The sequence below is a fragment of the Dromiciops gliroides genome, chromosome 2, assembly GCF_019393635.1.
Source record: "Dromiciops gliroides isolate mDroGli1 chromosome 2, mDroGli1.pri, whole genome shotgun sequence".
NCBI lineage: Eukaryota > Metazoa > Chordata > Mammalia > Microbiotheria > Microbiotheriidae > Dromiciops > Dromiciops gliroides.
In genome coordinates this window covers 531,058,384-531,074,556 of record NC_057862.1, presented here as the reverse complement: position 1 = coordinate 531,074,556, position 16,173 = coordinate 531,058,384, and the positions used below count along the sequence as shown (strand labels likewise).

General features: G+C 45.6%; 1 protein-coding gene across 11 annotated transcripts in view; it reads left to right on the top strand.

Moving 5' to 3' along the window:
* Positions 1-897: 897 nt before the first annotated feature.
* Positions 898-16,173, top strand: part of FGFR1 (fibroblast growth factor receptor 1) — a 75,653-nt gene continuing 60,377 nt past the window's right edge. For 7 of the 11 annotated variants that reach the window (XM_043983302.1, XM_043983301.1, XM_043983300.1 and 4 more), the window contains exons 1-2: positions 898-1,655; positions 15,541-15,725. In XM_043983302.1, the coding sequence (XP_043839237.1) occupies positions 15,635-15,725 (91 nt within the window). In that variant the 5' untranslated portion in view covers positions 898-1,655; positions 15,541-15,634. Of the gene's footprint in view, positions 1,656-1,884; positions 2,140-3,114; positions 3,153-3,525; positions 3,545-15,540; positions 15,726-16,173 lie in introns of those variants that run through there. The other 4 variants (XM_043983299.1, XM_043983298.1, XM_043983293.1 and 1 more) reach the window with 3 other exon arrangements.

Sequence of the window (16,173 nt, the reverse complement as noted above, 5' to 3'; positions counted from 1 at the left end):
GGACCCTTAGATTTAAAGGGGTGGGGGCAGCTAGGTGGCACAGTGGATAGAGCACCGGCCCTGGAGTCAGGAGTACCTGAGTTCATATCTGGCCTCAGACACTTAACACTTACTAGCTGTGTGACCCTGGGCAAGTCACTTAACCCCAATTGCCTCACTAAAAAAAAAAAAAGATTTAAAAGAGTGCTTGACACACACATAAGAAGGTTAGAACTCCTGGTCTGATCCAACTTCTTCATTTCGCAGAGGAAGAAAATGAGGTAAATGACCTGCCTAAGGTTACAGAGAAAGTAGTAGAATCAGAATTTGAACCCAGCTCCTCTGACCCAGATTCAGGACTCCCCAAGTACAACATGGCTGGCAGTTAGAGCTAGATTGTGAGGCTCCTTGGATGTCAGAACTAGGAACTTTAACTTTTTTTCTTTCTAGTAGGTAATGGGAAGCCAGTGAAGGAGTTTTGTTTTGGGGGAGGTGGTAGAGAAAGGACATGATAAGGGTAGTGCCCTGGGCAGGTTACTTTGACAGCAGTGTGAAGGATACATTGGGGATTTGGGGAGTTTAACATTAACGTACAGAGGAGGTGATAATAGCCTGAACGAAGATGATGACGGGGTTATGCATGTCCAAAGAACGTACAGGGACCTTTTCCACAAAATTCTCCTAAAGGAAAAACTTTTCCGATCTGACTCAGAAACTGTGCACGGCACAGTACTATATGGAAAGCGCAGACCCCTTAGCTATAGGAGCATGACTGCTGTCTGAGACTTCGCAGGGCAGCCCAGCTTAGGTTCTCCCCTCTGCAGCAGTGGTAAAGGAACTACAAGGCCCAGCAGGCAGCTGCAGGGGGAGGAGGAGGAGATGGAGGTGGGGACTAGAGGATCGTCTGAGTGAGTGAGGCAGTGAGCGAGCCTTCCAGGCGCATAGCCTTAAAAGCGCTCCAGTTGCATACGCGGGCAACCGCCGAAGCTGCAGCAAGAGCAGCCCTGAGACTAGGCAGGGGCTGAGCTAGATCCCGGACCCGAGCTCAGCCGCAGCGCGCCAAGAACCCAAGGAAGCCTACCTGAATCACCTTAAGACAACGTCCAGAAAAGACCCAGACAGTCCAGGCTTAGCGTATTGAGAAGACTTCATTTCTTCCCCCACCCCTAAACCCAAAGAGCCTTTGCAGCTGGAGAAACAACTGTGACTGAAGACTTTTCCTCCAGTCCTGGGGATACATTGGCAGTGCTCACAGATACACTCGGATCTGTACCGCAGCAGTAGCCGCCGCCGCCACCGTCACAGCCTGGGCGCGCTGCGGAGCCGGGGCCCCTACGGGGAGATGGAGCCCGGGCTGCAGAAGGTGTGAGCGGTCCGCAGCCCAAGCTCTCCGGAGGAGGGGGATCAGGGGGTCCAGAGACCCCAGGAGGCGGAGGGGAGAGCCCTCCGCCCTCCCCCCCTCCGGCGGGCACCCGCTTCGACCCCATTGTTCCCGCCGGGGCTGGAGGCGCCGTGTAGGGGCCGCTCCCGGGACTTGTGCACCGGCTGCGGGGCTCTTGTGGCCCCGCGGGGACGGGTTCTGTCCCCGGGGCGGCCAGTCAACTTGGAGGACCCGGACTCTCAACCACTGGAGCTGCTGCCGACTATACTCTAGGGGAAAAGCAGTCCAGACAGAGGTAAGAGTGGCTGGGGCCCCTCCAGATACGAGGCCGCCTCTCCTTAGCTCGCGATCCCCCTAGCCAGGGAGATCCCCTTCTCTCCGCCTGCAACATCCTCCTGGCGCTTGCTTAACGACCTGTAACCCTTTGGAGCTTAAACTATTCGAGGTGCTCTGGAGGTCTCCCGTCTCCTCACCCCTCGCTCCCCCCCTTTTGTCTCCCCTCCTCTCCCTTCTCCCGCTCGCAGTTGTGCGCCCCTACCCCCTCCGCGCCTCCTTTCCAGCTCGGCTCCTCCCGCCGCCCAACTTCTCCGCAAACTAGCGCCCGGGGTTCTGGGAGACTGCGGGATCTGCAGCCTTGAGCCGGGGGAAGGGAAAGGGCCAGAGGGCGAAGGCGGCCAGTGGCTCGGAGGTCCGAGGACGTCGGAAGAATTGTGCCTGAATCTTGAGTGTGCTGCATTCCACTCCACCCCTCGTGGTGACTCACCCCAATACTGCAGCAGGTAGCTTTGGTCCGACCACTGGATCGGACCGATTTCTAATCCCTTTTTACCCACTCTGAGTAAAGTCCTTGGCCCTCATGTGTGTACATGTGTATGGGGCGGGGGGCAGGGAGAGGTGGTTGGATAGCTTTTCTTCGTTTAGTTTTTAGGGAGGTGGCGAAAGGTGGCGTCACTAAATGGCAAAGAGTCCGTTTTAGGGGAGGAGGAGGAAGGTATTTCCTTTAGGGGAGGGGGTTATCTTTTCCTACGTAGTATTCCTTAGAGGCGAAGGGAGGGAAGTTGAGGGAAACTGGAAGGAACCCAATGGACGAATAAGCCCTTGTGTGGGTTGGGGGTGGATGGGGGTGGGAGGAGGGAGGAGGAGCGTTCAACTCAACTAATCTATCTGGATATGGGAGATGAGATGAGAATGTTTTGTCCAGTGCTGTTCACTTAGCAGTAGTGAACCTCACTCTTCTTTCTGGCAAAGATCTGGCCTGGATTAATTTGCCCTCTGGCCCCTGGGTGGTTTTCTGGAGAGGCGGGCTAGCTAAAAAAAGAGGGGGGGGGACCGGAAACTCAGTTTCCAGAGTGACACCTTTGTATAGTTTGGCAATCCGTGAAGGCTTCATCCCATCCCCCTTTCCTCTCTCGCTCAACTGGGGGGAGGGGGGCGATTGAAACCAGTTTGCTTCTGTTGGGACCAAAAGCGATTGGCCCATTTACAAAATGTTGCTGTGGTCTCTTTCTCTTCCCCCCCCCCTCCACTTTTAAATTTTTTTAGTTTTCCAGATGTTGCACCAGTGAGCCCCATCTGGTTCCATTTCATCCAGTACAGGCAGCACTGCAAACACAGCGCCTAGCATTTCTCTGTTGCTTGTTATTTCTCTCCCCACCCCCCAAAGCTAAGATCCTTCACTTTCCTCAGGGGCCAGGAGCATTTCCTGCGCCCAAGAGATGGATGGGAGTACGAAGAGAGAGGAAGGTTAACTTGGACCCTAGGTTATTCGAGTGTCTCTCCAGCGTCTTGGGTGGTAAAAATAAATAAGTAAATGGAAATAGGGGCTTTGGAGGAGGGGGACGGAGGTGCTGAAGATATTTGGGTAAACCACTCTCGAGTTGGAGCCCTCATCCCCATTGGGAATGAATCCGATGGGACTCAGAGCTGATGCAGACCAAAGCCCCAATATTTCACTTTTGTGATTTGAATGAAAAGAAAACGGAAAAGGTGTCCTGTCCAGTTGGAGCTTGGGTTGCGGGGGGGAGGGGGGGGGGGAGGGAAGCAGTTGGCCTGAACTCTTGGCTGCTGTTTCTTGGGCTTGCTGGGAAGGCCGATTGCCCCTTTCCCATCGAGGGAGCCCCAGGGGGCCGTCCCCCAGCGGTGGCAGTCATGCGTTGCTTTTTCCACTCTTCCTCTGGAAGGCTGGTATGTGGCGGCGGCGGCGGACGCTGGGGGCGTGTGAATGGGGCCAGGTTGAGGTGTTTGCTCTCGCTGCCCCTAGCCTAGTTGGTTGTTTTTTAGAGTTTGGACTGCAGCCCCCGGAAACTAAAATGACTCTGCCCTGGTATTTAAATAACGGCTACCGGTTGAAAAGCAGAGGGAGGGCGTGTTTGCGTGTGTGTTGCGTGTATTTTGTGTGTGTGTCAATTCCCTAAACTAGGAAAGTTCCTTATGGTCCAAAGTTTAGTGGGGGAGGGAGGGAGAGGGAGACAAACTTCCCTCCTCCTCCCCTCCCTTCTGTCTCTCTTTCAAATTGAAAACACTTCTCTGGTTTCCTTCTCTGGGCGGTAGTTTTGGAGGTTGTAATGAAATCGCACTTTCTCTAGACATGGTAATTAAGGTGACTGTTTCCTCAGCAGATGTGCCCTGCTCCCAGCACCTCCGGACCCAGGCTTTTTTTGGTATACCGACTGCCCTGCTGCCTCAGGACAATTGGGCGGGTGGCTGCTCTCCCCTCCCGTTCCCGCCCGTCTCCCCCCGCCCCCATTCCTCGGCCTTTTTCCACCCCACCCTTCGAGGACGATTTTACAAGCCCCTACGAAGTCCAGTTCTGGGGCTTAATTAGCCTACCGGCCAGGGCTTGGGTCTCTCTCTCTCTCTCTCTCTCTCTCTCTCTCTCTCTCTCTCTCTTTACTTTCGGGGAATGGATGAGCAGTCTTTGCTGCGAACTTGCCCTTATGGCCTCTCTAATTACTTGTTTACATATTTCCTCCCAGTTAGGGCTGAAGTTTGTCGGGAGCAGCCCCAGCCCCAGCGACTTCTAGCACCAGGTCCGTATTGAGTGGACTGGAGATGCCGGACACCACTGCGGGCTTGGCTCACTCTCGGGTTGTTAAGCAGCTAGCGGCTGACTAGCTCCTCGAAATATCTGTTACGTTGACTCTTAGTCATAGCTATAGCTAAGTGTTATGTCAGTTTTTTAATAGAGATCGTCCAGATTCCCGGGCCACTCCCCATGCACGCTTCCTCGCAGCATGCTTCGGCTTTGGGGGTGGGGATGGGGGTAGAAAGGATGCACGTTTTGGAGGGAAATGAGCATCCCCCCCCCGATATTTTTCACCTACGCTAAAAAGTTTCACAATGAGCACTTTGAAAGTGAGGCAGCCGCTATAGAATCACAGAACATATAGAGTGTTCGAGCTGGAATGGGACTTTAGGGGTCATCCAGTCCAACCCCCTCGTTTAGCTAGTGAAACGCCTGGAGCAAAGACACCGTCAGAAGCGTTGAAGAACCCAGGAGTGTTGGTCGATGCCATTGTCCTGCAGATCCTGAAGGAAAAGGATTAGAATACATCCAGGCGGCCCCGCGCCTGGGAGGGAAATTTTCCAGTCCATACAACCACCAGCCTTTGTCCCTGGTTGCTAATGAGCCCGGGAGAAAAATGAGGGTGGGGGCTTTTGTGCTCTCCATTTGGGAGGAAGGGGATCATTGCCCGAGAGAAGACTCATTTGGGTCCTTAACTTCTGTTTGTGTGTTTTTACATTTTTATATTTACTCACTTTTCTAGTTTAAAAAAAAATCAGCCTAAGCGAAAGACGTTACTGGCAGTTTATATGTAACACCAGTGTCCTCTTTCCATCCAGTGGTTGTACATGCGAATATTTTTACATAATTGTTGACCTGCAGAAAGTGCTTCTGCTTGTCCCACTTTGCCTTATTTCCCATAGGCTTTTCCATATTTCACTTCATATTTGTAGATCTTTATGGTGCTGGTACTGCTAGGGGCAGTGTTGTGTTGTCTCATTACCAGCCACTCTGGATTCTGAAAGGTTCCTTCCTAGAGAGCTGGCTATCAGCAGAGGTATTTTTTTTTCAGCCTCTGCTGTTCATGAAAACCAAAGGGAGTTGGTGGTGTACATAGAAGGGGCACCTGCCATCATTGAAATCATGTATCCCTTAGGTGTGCCAGTATAATTATTACAGAGACAGCTAGATGACTAAGTGGACAGCCTGGAGTCAGGAAGACCTGAATTCAGATCTAGCCTCAGACATTAGTTGTGTGACCTTAAGCAAGTTACTCCAATCTCTGTTTGCCTCCTTCCATTGGAGAAGGAAATGGCAAAGCACTCCAGCATCCTTGCCAAGAAAACCCCATGGACAGTTTTGGCATGCTCTGGTCCACAGGGTAAAGAAGAGTTGGACAAGACTGAACAACAAATAGTTGTCATCCATAGCACAGAGTCAATTACTCCGTCACACATTTCTACAGAGCACTTTTCTCACAACAGCTTTGTACAGGTCCATAGATCGTGCAAATAATAATAGTCTCCATTTTACGGATGAGGAAATGGGGACTTGGGGAAGCTAACTACCATAGTCACAGAGCTAGTAAGTGAACTGAGAAGATATTCCAACTGAGGTCTTCAAAGACCATCTGGGAGACTCGGAAGACCCCCAAGATTATCCACTGCTTCCCAGGTCATCACCAGTTGTCTTGACTTTTGTCTTGCCACTGCCAGCTTTCTGAAGAAGCTTTGTGCACTTCTGTCTCTCTTAAGTCCACATTCACCCTGTGATATCATTGGTCCTCTTCAAAATGAAGGGCAAACAACAAGACCTGCACTCTCCACTAGAACTACAGCTTTTCATCAGGATACTAAGTCTCTCCATTCTCCACCCCCAATCACGTTTAGATTTGTTTCCAGTTTCCACAGGAAGACCTGTGTTTAAATCCTGCAGCAAATCCTTACTAGCTGTGTGACTCTGGGCAAGTGAGTCACTTGATCTGTTTGTCTCAGTTTCTTCATCCCTAAAATAGGAACATTAATAGTCCCTACCTTCTAAGGTTGTTATGAGGATCAAATAAGATAGTAATTGTAAAGCACTTAACACAGTGTCTGGCACATAGTAAGTACTATATAAATGTTAACTATTATAATTATTATTATCATAAATAGTATAGCTTAATTTGGTAAGTGTCCTAGATACTGGAAAGAAATTGGGGGGGGGGTCATCTTTCTAGACCTACCTATACCTGAGCAGGAATCCCCAACAAGTGACCATTCAGTTTGAAGACCGGCCCCACTTCTTCCACCCCTACTTGTTTTACCCATTTTTTTCAAGTACTGAACTAAAGTTGATGCTTAGGCTCAGGAATAGTTCATATATGTTTGGGGCCACTGATAACTGTTGAGGGTCACAGACCATTGGGGCAAAGCATCTGGACTGAAAAGAACTTTAGAGTGCAAATGGACCAACTCCCATGTTTGTTTTAAAGAGGTAAACTGAAGCCCAAAGAGTTAAGTCACTTGCTCACAGTCATACAGAGAAGCAGTATAAATAGCAGAGGCCAGATTTGAGGTGAGGACTTCTAACTCCAAATCCATTGTTTCTCTCACTCGTGCCTGCCACCATCTTTAGTCTTTCCTCCTATTCAATCTCTGTGTTTCAGAATGGTTTGGGAGCTTCCTTAGAAACGTTAAGGAGTTTCCCTTCTGTGCTTCAAACGTTAAACCTATTTCAGCTTGAGGGAAAGGAAGCAGGTAGAACTAACTCAAGAAGCTCAGGAAAGCCCTGAGCTGACTTGAGATGAGTTAACTTGCCCTTGGGGAATTCATCTTACATTTCTCTTCCCAAGAGCTGTGTAAGAGATCCAAATGTAGTATAGTAAGTAGTTGTGGGGTTATAGGCATTATAGATACTATATCCCTGTCATTTTAGATAAGATTCTAGGGATTCCAAAGAGGATTTACTACCCAGCTTTGCTGAGATACTTGTTTTTCAAACTGTCATCTACTCTAGACATGGATGTTTTGACTTCTTCCGATGCAATAATGCAAAATATACTGTACTGTCTTTTTTTTTAATTCAGTAAGAACCATGGCAGTGGTATGGTGAATAGAGTCAGAAAGACTTAGGTTCAAGCTCCAACTTTGTTATATACTGGCTATGAGACCCTGGACAAGTTATTTAACGTTCCAGTGCTCCTAAACTACTCTCTTATGTAAATAAGAAACCAAGTGCCAGTCTGCACTGGTAGAGGGATTTTGTCACTATGATCTCCTTGTTCAGTTGTTTCAGTGTGACTGACTAGGTATTTTGTATTTGTTGTTGTTCAGTTATCTTCACTCATGTCTGACTCTTCTGTGACCCTATTTGGTTTGCCATCTCCTTCTCCAGTTCATTTTACAGATACAGAAATTGAGGCAAATAGAGGTTAAGTGACTTGCCCAGGGTCACACAGTTAATAAGTGTCCGAGGCTGGATTTGAGCTTGAGTCCAGGAAGAAGAGTCCAGGCCCATCTACTGCACCACCTAGCAGATAGTCACTTACTCTCTTTTGGCTTCAGTTTTCTTCTCTGTCAAATAGGGATAATAATAACCCTACCTCCCAGGGTTGATGTGAGGATCAAATGAGATGATAATTGTAAAGCACTTAGAATTGTACCTAGCACATAGTGCTAAAAAAATGTTAGTTGTTATTGTTGTTATCTGCTCAGATCCATTCTAAATAATTTTATCCCAGATCCTGCCCTTTATGGAGAGATTACTTCATTTGGCCCTAGAATGTGGCAGGGCATCTTGTGTTTCTTTTATTATTGTTCCTATTTTTATATACCTATTTTATCCCATGCCTCATTGTGGTAGAGAGGTGACCTTGTATTAAAGACTGTTCCAGAGGAGCACAAGTCCTAGCAAGTCCTACCAAGCTGGAAAGGCTTCAAAAGGCCCAGTGATGAATTATTGGTCTGTTGTCCATGGGCCAACCTTGCTAAATTCAAAGGGACTTATCACCCGGATGTTGGCTACCAGATGAGGATTTGTTTTCCTGCCATATCAATTCAGGAGGCAATTCAGTACAGTGGAAAGAATACTTGAGTCAAGGATCTGGGTTCAAATTCTACCTTTGAAGCTTATTACTTGTGGGACTATGGGATTACATCTAGTGGACTAGATGACCACTGAGGTCCCTTCTGACTTTCACTTCTGTGAAGTGACTTAAGCTCCCTGGACCTAATATTCATTATTGGTAAAATGAGGGTGTTCAGCTCAATGGTATCTAATGCCTCTCCTAGCTCTAAACTTATGATTCCATGAAAACCAGGTGTGATGAGGTTGTGATCTGTGTTGGTAGAAAAAGTATCCACCCTGAGGAAATCAGAGATCCTTGAAGCATTGCTATAACTATTTCTTCCCAAGGACATTTGGACCCTGTTTGTACAAAGACTTAAAAATATTAGGATTTCCCTTGGGTTAAACAAAAATTTTGCAAGCTGAACTGCATAATCTCTTTCAAATGTTTGTTAAATGTTCACATCAACCACTCCCTAAACTGAGTTTTTTCCCCCTATTCACTTTTGGGAAAGGTGGCCATTTTTCATAAGATCATGAGAACACCGATTTAGGGCCAGCAAGGGCCTTCCTTAACAAGTCATCTAGTCGGGGCAGCTAGGTGGTGCAGTGGATAAAGCACTGGCCCTGGAGTCAGGAGGACCTGAGTTCAAATCCAGCCTCAGACACTTAACACTTACTAGCTGTGTGACCCTGGGCAAGTCAATTAACCCCAATTGCCTCACAAAAAAAAAAAAAAAACCAAGTCATCTAGTCTACCCTCCTAACTTTACAGATGAGGAAACCAAGGCCCAGAAGGACAAAGCGAGGTCCCTTCCAATTATATATTTTCTGATTTGTCTAAAGTCCCACAGCTAGTAAGTAGCAAAATCAGAATTTGAACTCGGGACCTCTGACTTCAAATCCAGTGCTCTTTTCACTTCTGTTTGTAAGCAGAAAGGCTTATACCCCTGAATCTAGGAGCTCAGGTTTTTTATGCTTCTAGTCCCACAGCACCAAGGAAGCTGAGAGAATCTGTCTCTTTGTGTTTTCTAGCTCCCTAGATTTGGATTATGTCTGAGTAAACTTGGGACTTTGAATTGTGCTACTCTAGCATTCTATCCCTTGCAGAGGAAGGGACATGAAGCCAGTTTTTCTCATCAGCCATCTTTCCTTAATGGAGTAGTTCATGCCTTCTGTCAGCCCCCACTGGTAGTCCCAGAGTCTCCTTCAAGAGAGTCATTTTAGTATTGTGCAATTTCAGATCTGGAAGAACACAAGACCATCTGTCTGTTTTTCTGATCTAGACCCCGTGTTTGACAAGAGGAAATGAAAAGAGAGAGGAGGAGTGATTTGTCCAACCAGTATTAGAATCCAGATTTCCTCCCTCCCCATCCACAACATTACTTAAAAATAACCTGAATGGTGCCCTGATGATGTCCTATCCATTCTCAGATGTTTCCCAAAGATCCTCAGTCAGCTCATTCTTTTTCTTTCTTTCTTTCTTTCGGTGAGGTAATTGGGGTTAAGTGACTTGCCCAGGGTCACACAGCTAATAAGTGTCAAGTGTCTGAGGCCATATTTGAACTCAGGTCCTCCTGACTCCAGGGCCAGTGCTCTATCCACTGCACCACCTAGTTGCCCGGCTCATTCTTTTTCACTGAGATGTGACCTTCTTTAACAGGCATAGAATCAGATTGAAGAGATAGAGAAGTCCTCAATAGATCATCTGTTTCTTTTCCTCCCCTACCCTTTTTGAGATAAGACGTCATTCCCTACCCATAGTATCCAACTAATCAAAATCTAACTTAAGAACTTTGGGGAATATGGTGAGAATTATGGAAATCGAAAATAATGACCCCTTGATCTGTATTGAATGTCCCTTAGGAACAAAGCCTTTCCCCCAATAGGTGGGCAAGCCAGTTTTAGGATTTTTTTTGGAAAGTATCTACAAACAACTCTATAGCACACTATAGAGGAACCTCTGTGCTAGGAAGCTAAATCTTCCCAATGTGTTGTCAGAATTCATTAGTTAATGCAAAGTGGAGAAGATGGCTTGAAGGAGATGGTAAAAATTTCCAGGGACCTTCAAAATGAAGACAAGAGTGTAGGACTCAGAATTTGGAGGAATTGGATTTGGTATCCCTGTTCTGACACTGGATAAATCATTTAACCTCTATAACCTCATCTGCAAAATGGGGATAATAACACTCATGCTGCTTATTTCACAAGGCTGTTTGTAAGGATCAAATAAGATGACATGTAAAACATTTTGCTAACCTTAAGTGCTTTATGAGTTGTTACAAAGATTGCATTATGAGAATCTTTATATCTTTCCTTTTGTAACTCTTAACTCTGGATATTAAGCGGTAGGATGCATGTGTCTGCTGAACCATGCAATATTTGAAGGTGGTAAAGGACAATGGGAGGCAACGTAGGACAAATCTAAAGGATTTAATATATAACCTCTTCGAGGTTAATTATCTAAATTGATTTTCTTCATTTCTAGACCAATACCCTATTTTTACAGATAAGGAAACTGAGGCCCAGAAAGACCAGGTGATTTCCCCATGGTCACAAAGCTTGTTTTCTCCTATATCCATTTTTAAAGTTGAGCTTGGGTAAGGTGAAACTTGGGCTCTTTCTGAGAAAACGGCTTGAAATAAACACTCTTTTTTGGTTTCCCCACTGTTTTCCTTATCTCAAGGATAACAGAAGATATCAGGGGAACCCTGTGGTCATCCCTGGTTTTTATTGGGCCTGACTATTGTGAGGGGGAAGGAATAATTTGAGACATGATTTTGCAGTGCCTATGGGCCTTGTAAATAGAGAACAAACCTCAGTCTGGACAGCCTGCATTCAAGTCTAGCCTTTGACACAATTGGCTATGTGACCATGGGCAGGTCACTTAACCTCTTAGGTCCAGGGAACCCCTTAAGAATAACGAATGAATATCCAAGTAGTTGCTGATATGCATTGGGAAAGGGAGTCACCTCATTGGGGAGCTCCTGTAACCCAAGAAATCATAGTTTCCAAACAAACAAACAAAAATCCTGGAGGGGAGGGTTAGCAATCCTGTAACTGGGACTGTGTTTGGGAGGTCAGGCTCTCTCTCCTGTGTCTAAAATGGAAGATCAGCAAATGAGCTGCTCCCAAAATGCCTGGAACATAGAGCTTCTACTGGGATTAGGGAAGAGAGAATCAGAAGGAAGAGTTCTATTGAACAGTTGATTCTCAGTAGTTTACTACCTGTCATGACACAGCCCCTTAGCTGAAATGAGCTGAAGTTGTGGTGAAGAGTGGGGACAGATGTGTGTGTGTGAACACGAGCCCGCTCAACCCACTCCTGTGCTCGCTCAAGAGAACATGCACCCGAAGCCAAGAATTCATGGAGTCTGCTGCCAGCCAGCACTGACTCACTTGCAAGGGGGCCCAGCCCGGATCAGGGGGAGAAGCAAGGTCAATGTATCACAGTAGGGCATGTTCCAGGGAGGTGGATTCTCAGAGCATTTAGGATGAAAGCCACCTGGTTGTATACTTTTATGTGAATATGTGTGTGTCCTAGTAGATCGACCTGGAGTCAGGATGACCCGGAGTTCAAATCTTGCCTTGGACTTAATAGCTTATATGACCCTGGGCAAGTCACATGACTTTTGCCTGTCTTAGTTTCCATCTGTAAAATGGAGATAATAATAGCATTTACCTTTCAAGGTGGCTTGGCTTAAGTAAGATTACATATGTAAAGTACTTTGCTAATTTTAAAATACCATATAAACGTTAATATATTTATGTACAATAATGTCTCTACTTATCCATATGCATATACATATATATACATATATATATATATATATATATATATATATATATATATATATATATATATATATATATATATAGCCATGTCCTGCAGATAGATAGGAGGCCTATTGTTCTGTAAATATTTAACAGCAATAAGCTGTCCCCCAGAGGAATACAGGATCTTGCTTTTGTCTTCACTACTTGGAGAATCATAGAAGGGAAGTCACAGAAGTGTTATGCTTTTGACCAAGAGCCAACAATGAGCCATCCTTGAGTCACACCCTTACTACACAGGCCTCCCCAATTAAGCAGAGAGCAGGGTACAGTGAGTGGAAAGAGCATGGGGTTTACACTAAGAAGACTTAGGTCCAAGTAGTAGCAGTAAGACCTTGGGGATGTCATTTCCCTCCTCTGAACCTGTTTCCTCATTGAGAAAGTGAGGGAGTTGGATTCGATGACTTCTAAAGACCCTTTCTAGTTCCTGTGTTTCTCTCTAATCATCCTTAGGTCACCAGCCGTCACCTTTCAGTGTTGAATTCATCCGTGATACTATCTAAGAAAGTAGTCTTTAGTAGCTAGAAAGGTTTGAGACTCTTCTGGTAAGTGAGGGCTAGTCATTTCTCCCTTATTCATAGGATTATAGCATCTTAAAACCAAAAAGACATTTTTAGGCCTGTATGGAATTTAACCCAATTTTTTTCACTTTACAAATGAGGAAACTGAGGCCAAGCGTAGTGTAATGATTGGAATGATGCCACCTACTGGAGACTTGCTGTGGGAAAGCTCCACCATGAGGAAAATGCCTCAGAGACATTGTGGCTTTTCCTTGGCGTCAGGAAATGACGTTTGCTCATGGGTGCTGTCTATCAAGGCTACCAGCCAATCAACTTGAGGAGCCTCCTATTTTCTGGGAGGAGACAGGAAGGAGGAAAGGGAGCCTGCGCGGAGAGCTCTGGGGCTTTTTGGGTTCCTGACTTGATGGTGGTGGCGGCAGAGGACTTCACAAGAAATTTGAGGAAAGATAGGAATGCCAGGCTGTTGGAATTCTGTTCTCAATCTTTTTCTTTCTATTTTCCAATAAACCCTTAAAAACCTAAACTCGTTTTATCAGTGATTTTAGTCAGTTTCCCCCAAAACTGGGGGAACAGATTAGAATCCACATTTAAAATCTTAAATTATACAGTAGTTAGGGTACTTCATAGGTTCACAGGATTTAGAACTACAAGGAATTGCAGAGATTACCCATTTCTACTCCCTCATATTAGAGATAGGGAACCAAGGCTCAGAAAAATTAAAATGACTTCTCTAAGATTACACAGAGAGCCAAATTAGAACCCAGGACTTTTAACTGCCAACTAGTGCTCTTTTCTCTTCACCATGCTCTCTCCATTCATCACTATCAGAGGAATTAGTTTTCTGAGTGAATTCTGGTAGTAGTAATAATAATATTGTGAATATATTTTATCCTCAACAATCCTGGGAGGTAGGTACTATTATTATCCCCATTTTACAAATGAAGAAACAGGCCAACAGAAGTTAAGTGGCTTGTCCAGAGTCACACAGCTGATAAGTATCTAAGGCTAGATTTGAATTCCATACTTTTTGACTCCAGGTCCAGTGCACCACCTAGCTACCTCTCTTCCATGTTCTCTCCATTCACCACCACCAATGGAATTGGCTCTCTGAGTGTATTGAAGTAGTAGTAGTAGTAGTAGTAGTAGTAGTAGTAGTAGTAGTAGTAGTAGTAGCAGTAGCAGTAGCAGCAGCAATAGTAGTAGTAGTAGTAGTAGTAGTAGTAGTAGTAAAGTAGCATTTATATTGAACTTTAAGATTTTTAAAGCACTGTACAAATATTATCTCATTTGATCCTCACACAACCCTGAGAAGTAGATGCTATATTATTATCTCCATTTTATAGATGAGGAAACTGGCAGCTATAAGTTAAGTGACTTGTCCAGGGTCACATAGCTAGTAAGTCTCTGAGGATGGATTTGAACTCAGTTCTTCCCATGGATTCCAGGTTCATTGCTTTCTTCCTGACTCCATATCCAAAATTCTATCCAATGTACCACCTAGTAATTGGGATCATAGTTAGGAAACTTGTGATTCTCTTCAACCTTCTTTTCCCTCAAGTGACCAAGTGATACTTAACTCAGCAAAGCTAGGAGGTCACCTGTGTAACCCTGCATTTCCTGGAATTCTGGTCTTAGGGGCAACTTTGTGGCAAAATTCTTGAGGCCATTTTGGCTTTATATACAAAGTAGAACATCAAATATAGTATATACTATATGTGAGCAGCTAGGTGGTACAGTGAATAGAGTGCCAGACTTGGGATCAAGAAGACCTGAGTTCAAATCCAGCCTCAGACACTTGCAAGCTGTATGACCCTGGGCAAGTCACTTAACCCTTTTTGCCTCAGTTTCTTCATCTGTAAAATTATCTAGGGAAGGAAATGGCAGACCACTCCATGATCTTTGCCAGGAAAACCTCAAATGAGGTCTCGAAGAATCAGACATGACTGAAAGGCCTGAACAACAATTGTATACTATACAACTGGATATAGTGTGTGAATATATGTGTACATGTATGTATCTATACATATACATATAAAGCATGTATATACTGTGTGTATATGCATATATATCGACATATTCTATATACAGTTGTATATCGTATACACTGTTCAAAATGGATAGACCTGGTGGTACACACCTATAGTCCTAACCACTAGAGAGGCTGAGGCTGTTGGATTTCTGAAGCTGCAGTAGACTGTTCAGAGGTCATGCCAAACTAAGTTCAGCATCAATATTTTAAGCCTCTAGGAGCAGGGCTCGAATATTGCCTAAGAAGGGGTGAACAAGGGGCAGCTAGGTGGCAGAGTGGATAGAGCACCGGCCCTGGAGTCAGGAGTGCCTGAGTTCAAATCCAGCCTCAGACACTTAACACTTACTAGCTGTGTGACCCTGGGCAAGTCACTTAACCCCAATTGCCTCACTTAAAAAAAAAAACAAGGGGTGAACAAGCCCATATAAGAAATGAAATGGGTCAATTCTCCCATGTCAGTCAGCAGTGAGAATGGGCCCATAAGTAGGCCATATACATACAGAGGCATACAGAGGCAAAGGAAATACCCGGGTGTTTGTGTTTGTGTTTTTATTCTCCAATGCCTAGAATCCAGTACCAGGACAGGGGTAACTACCCTAAATCCTCCATGCCTTAACAAGTTATCCCTTTAAGCAGAGCTTGAAGAAAATGATAACATAGTTTAGAGACACCCTCCCAACCCACCCTCACTATTTTCTTCTACGCCTAATGTTACCTTGTCCCTTTGTGATCTTCCTTTCTCCAGGTACACCTTGAGAAGGCTGGTCAAGCCCAAGGATCAGGTCGAGTCCCCATGGCGTTGTGGAGCCTTGTCACCGATCTGTAACTGCAGAACTGGGATGTGGAGCCGGAAGGGCCTCTTTTTCTGGGCTGTGCTGGTCACAGCCACACTCTGCACTGCCAGACCAGCCCCAACCTTGCCTGAACAAGGTAAGGGAAAGAAGAGCCTGGGGCCAGCCAGGAGACACTCACTGGCCTTTGGTCTCAAACACGATCGCTCAGGGATGTGGAATCTCAGCATTTAGGTCTGGTTAGGACCTAAAGAGTGTTGGGGACAGAGATTCTCAGGTTTGTTGAGGAGGAGTAATCTCAGGGCTGAGAAGGGGTCTCATTTTCTTTGGGAGAAAATTTTGTGGCATCTGAGCTACGGGCTGTTTGGGTGACGTCTCACATGACTGGGGCTGGAGACCTGGGTGAAGTTTGTGGTCGTATGAGATTGTGGGAGGGAGCCCTATGCTGTTTATGATCATACCCCTGGAGGGGAAAAGTATTGGTTGGTGATTTTGGAGCTCTGCTTCCTTGTCTAAGAGATGTGAAAACATCTTAAAGTTCTGAATAAAATCAGTATCGTGGTTGTCATATAGCATTTGGCTCAGAT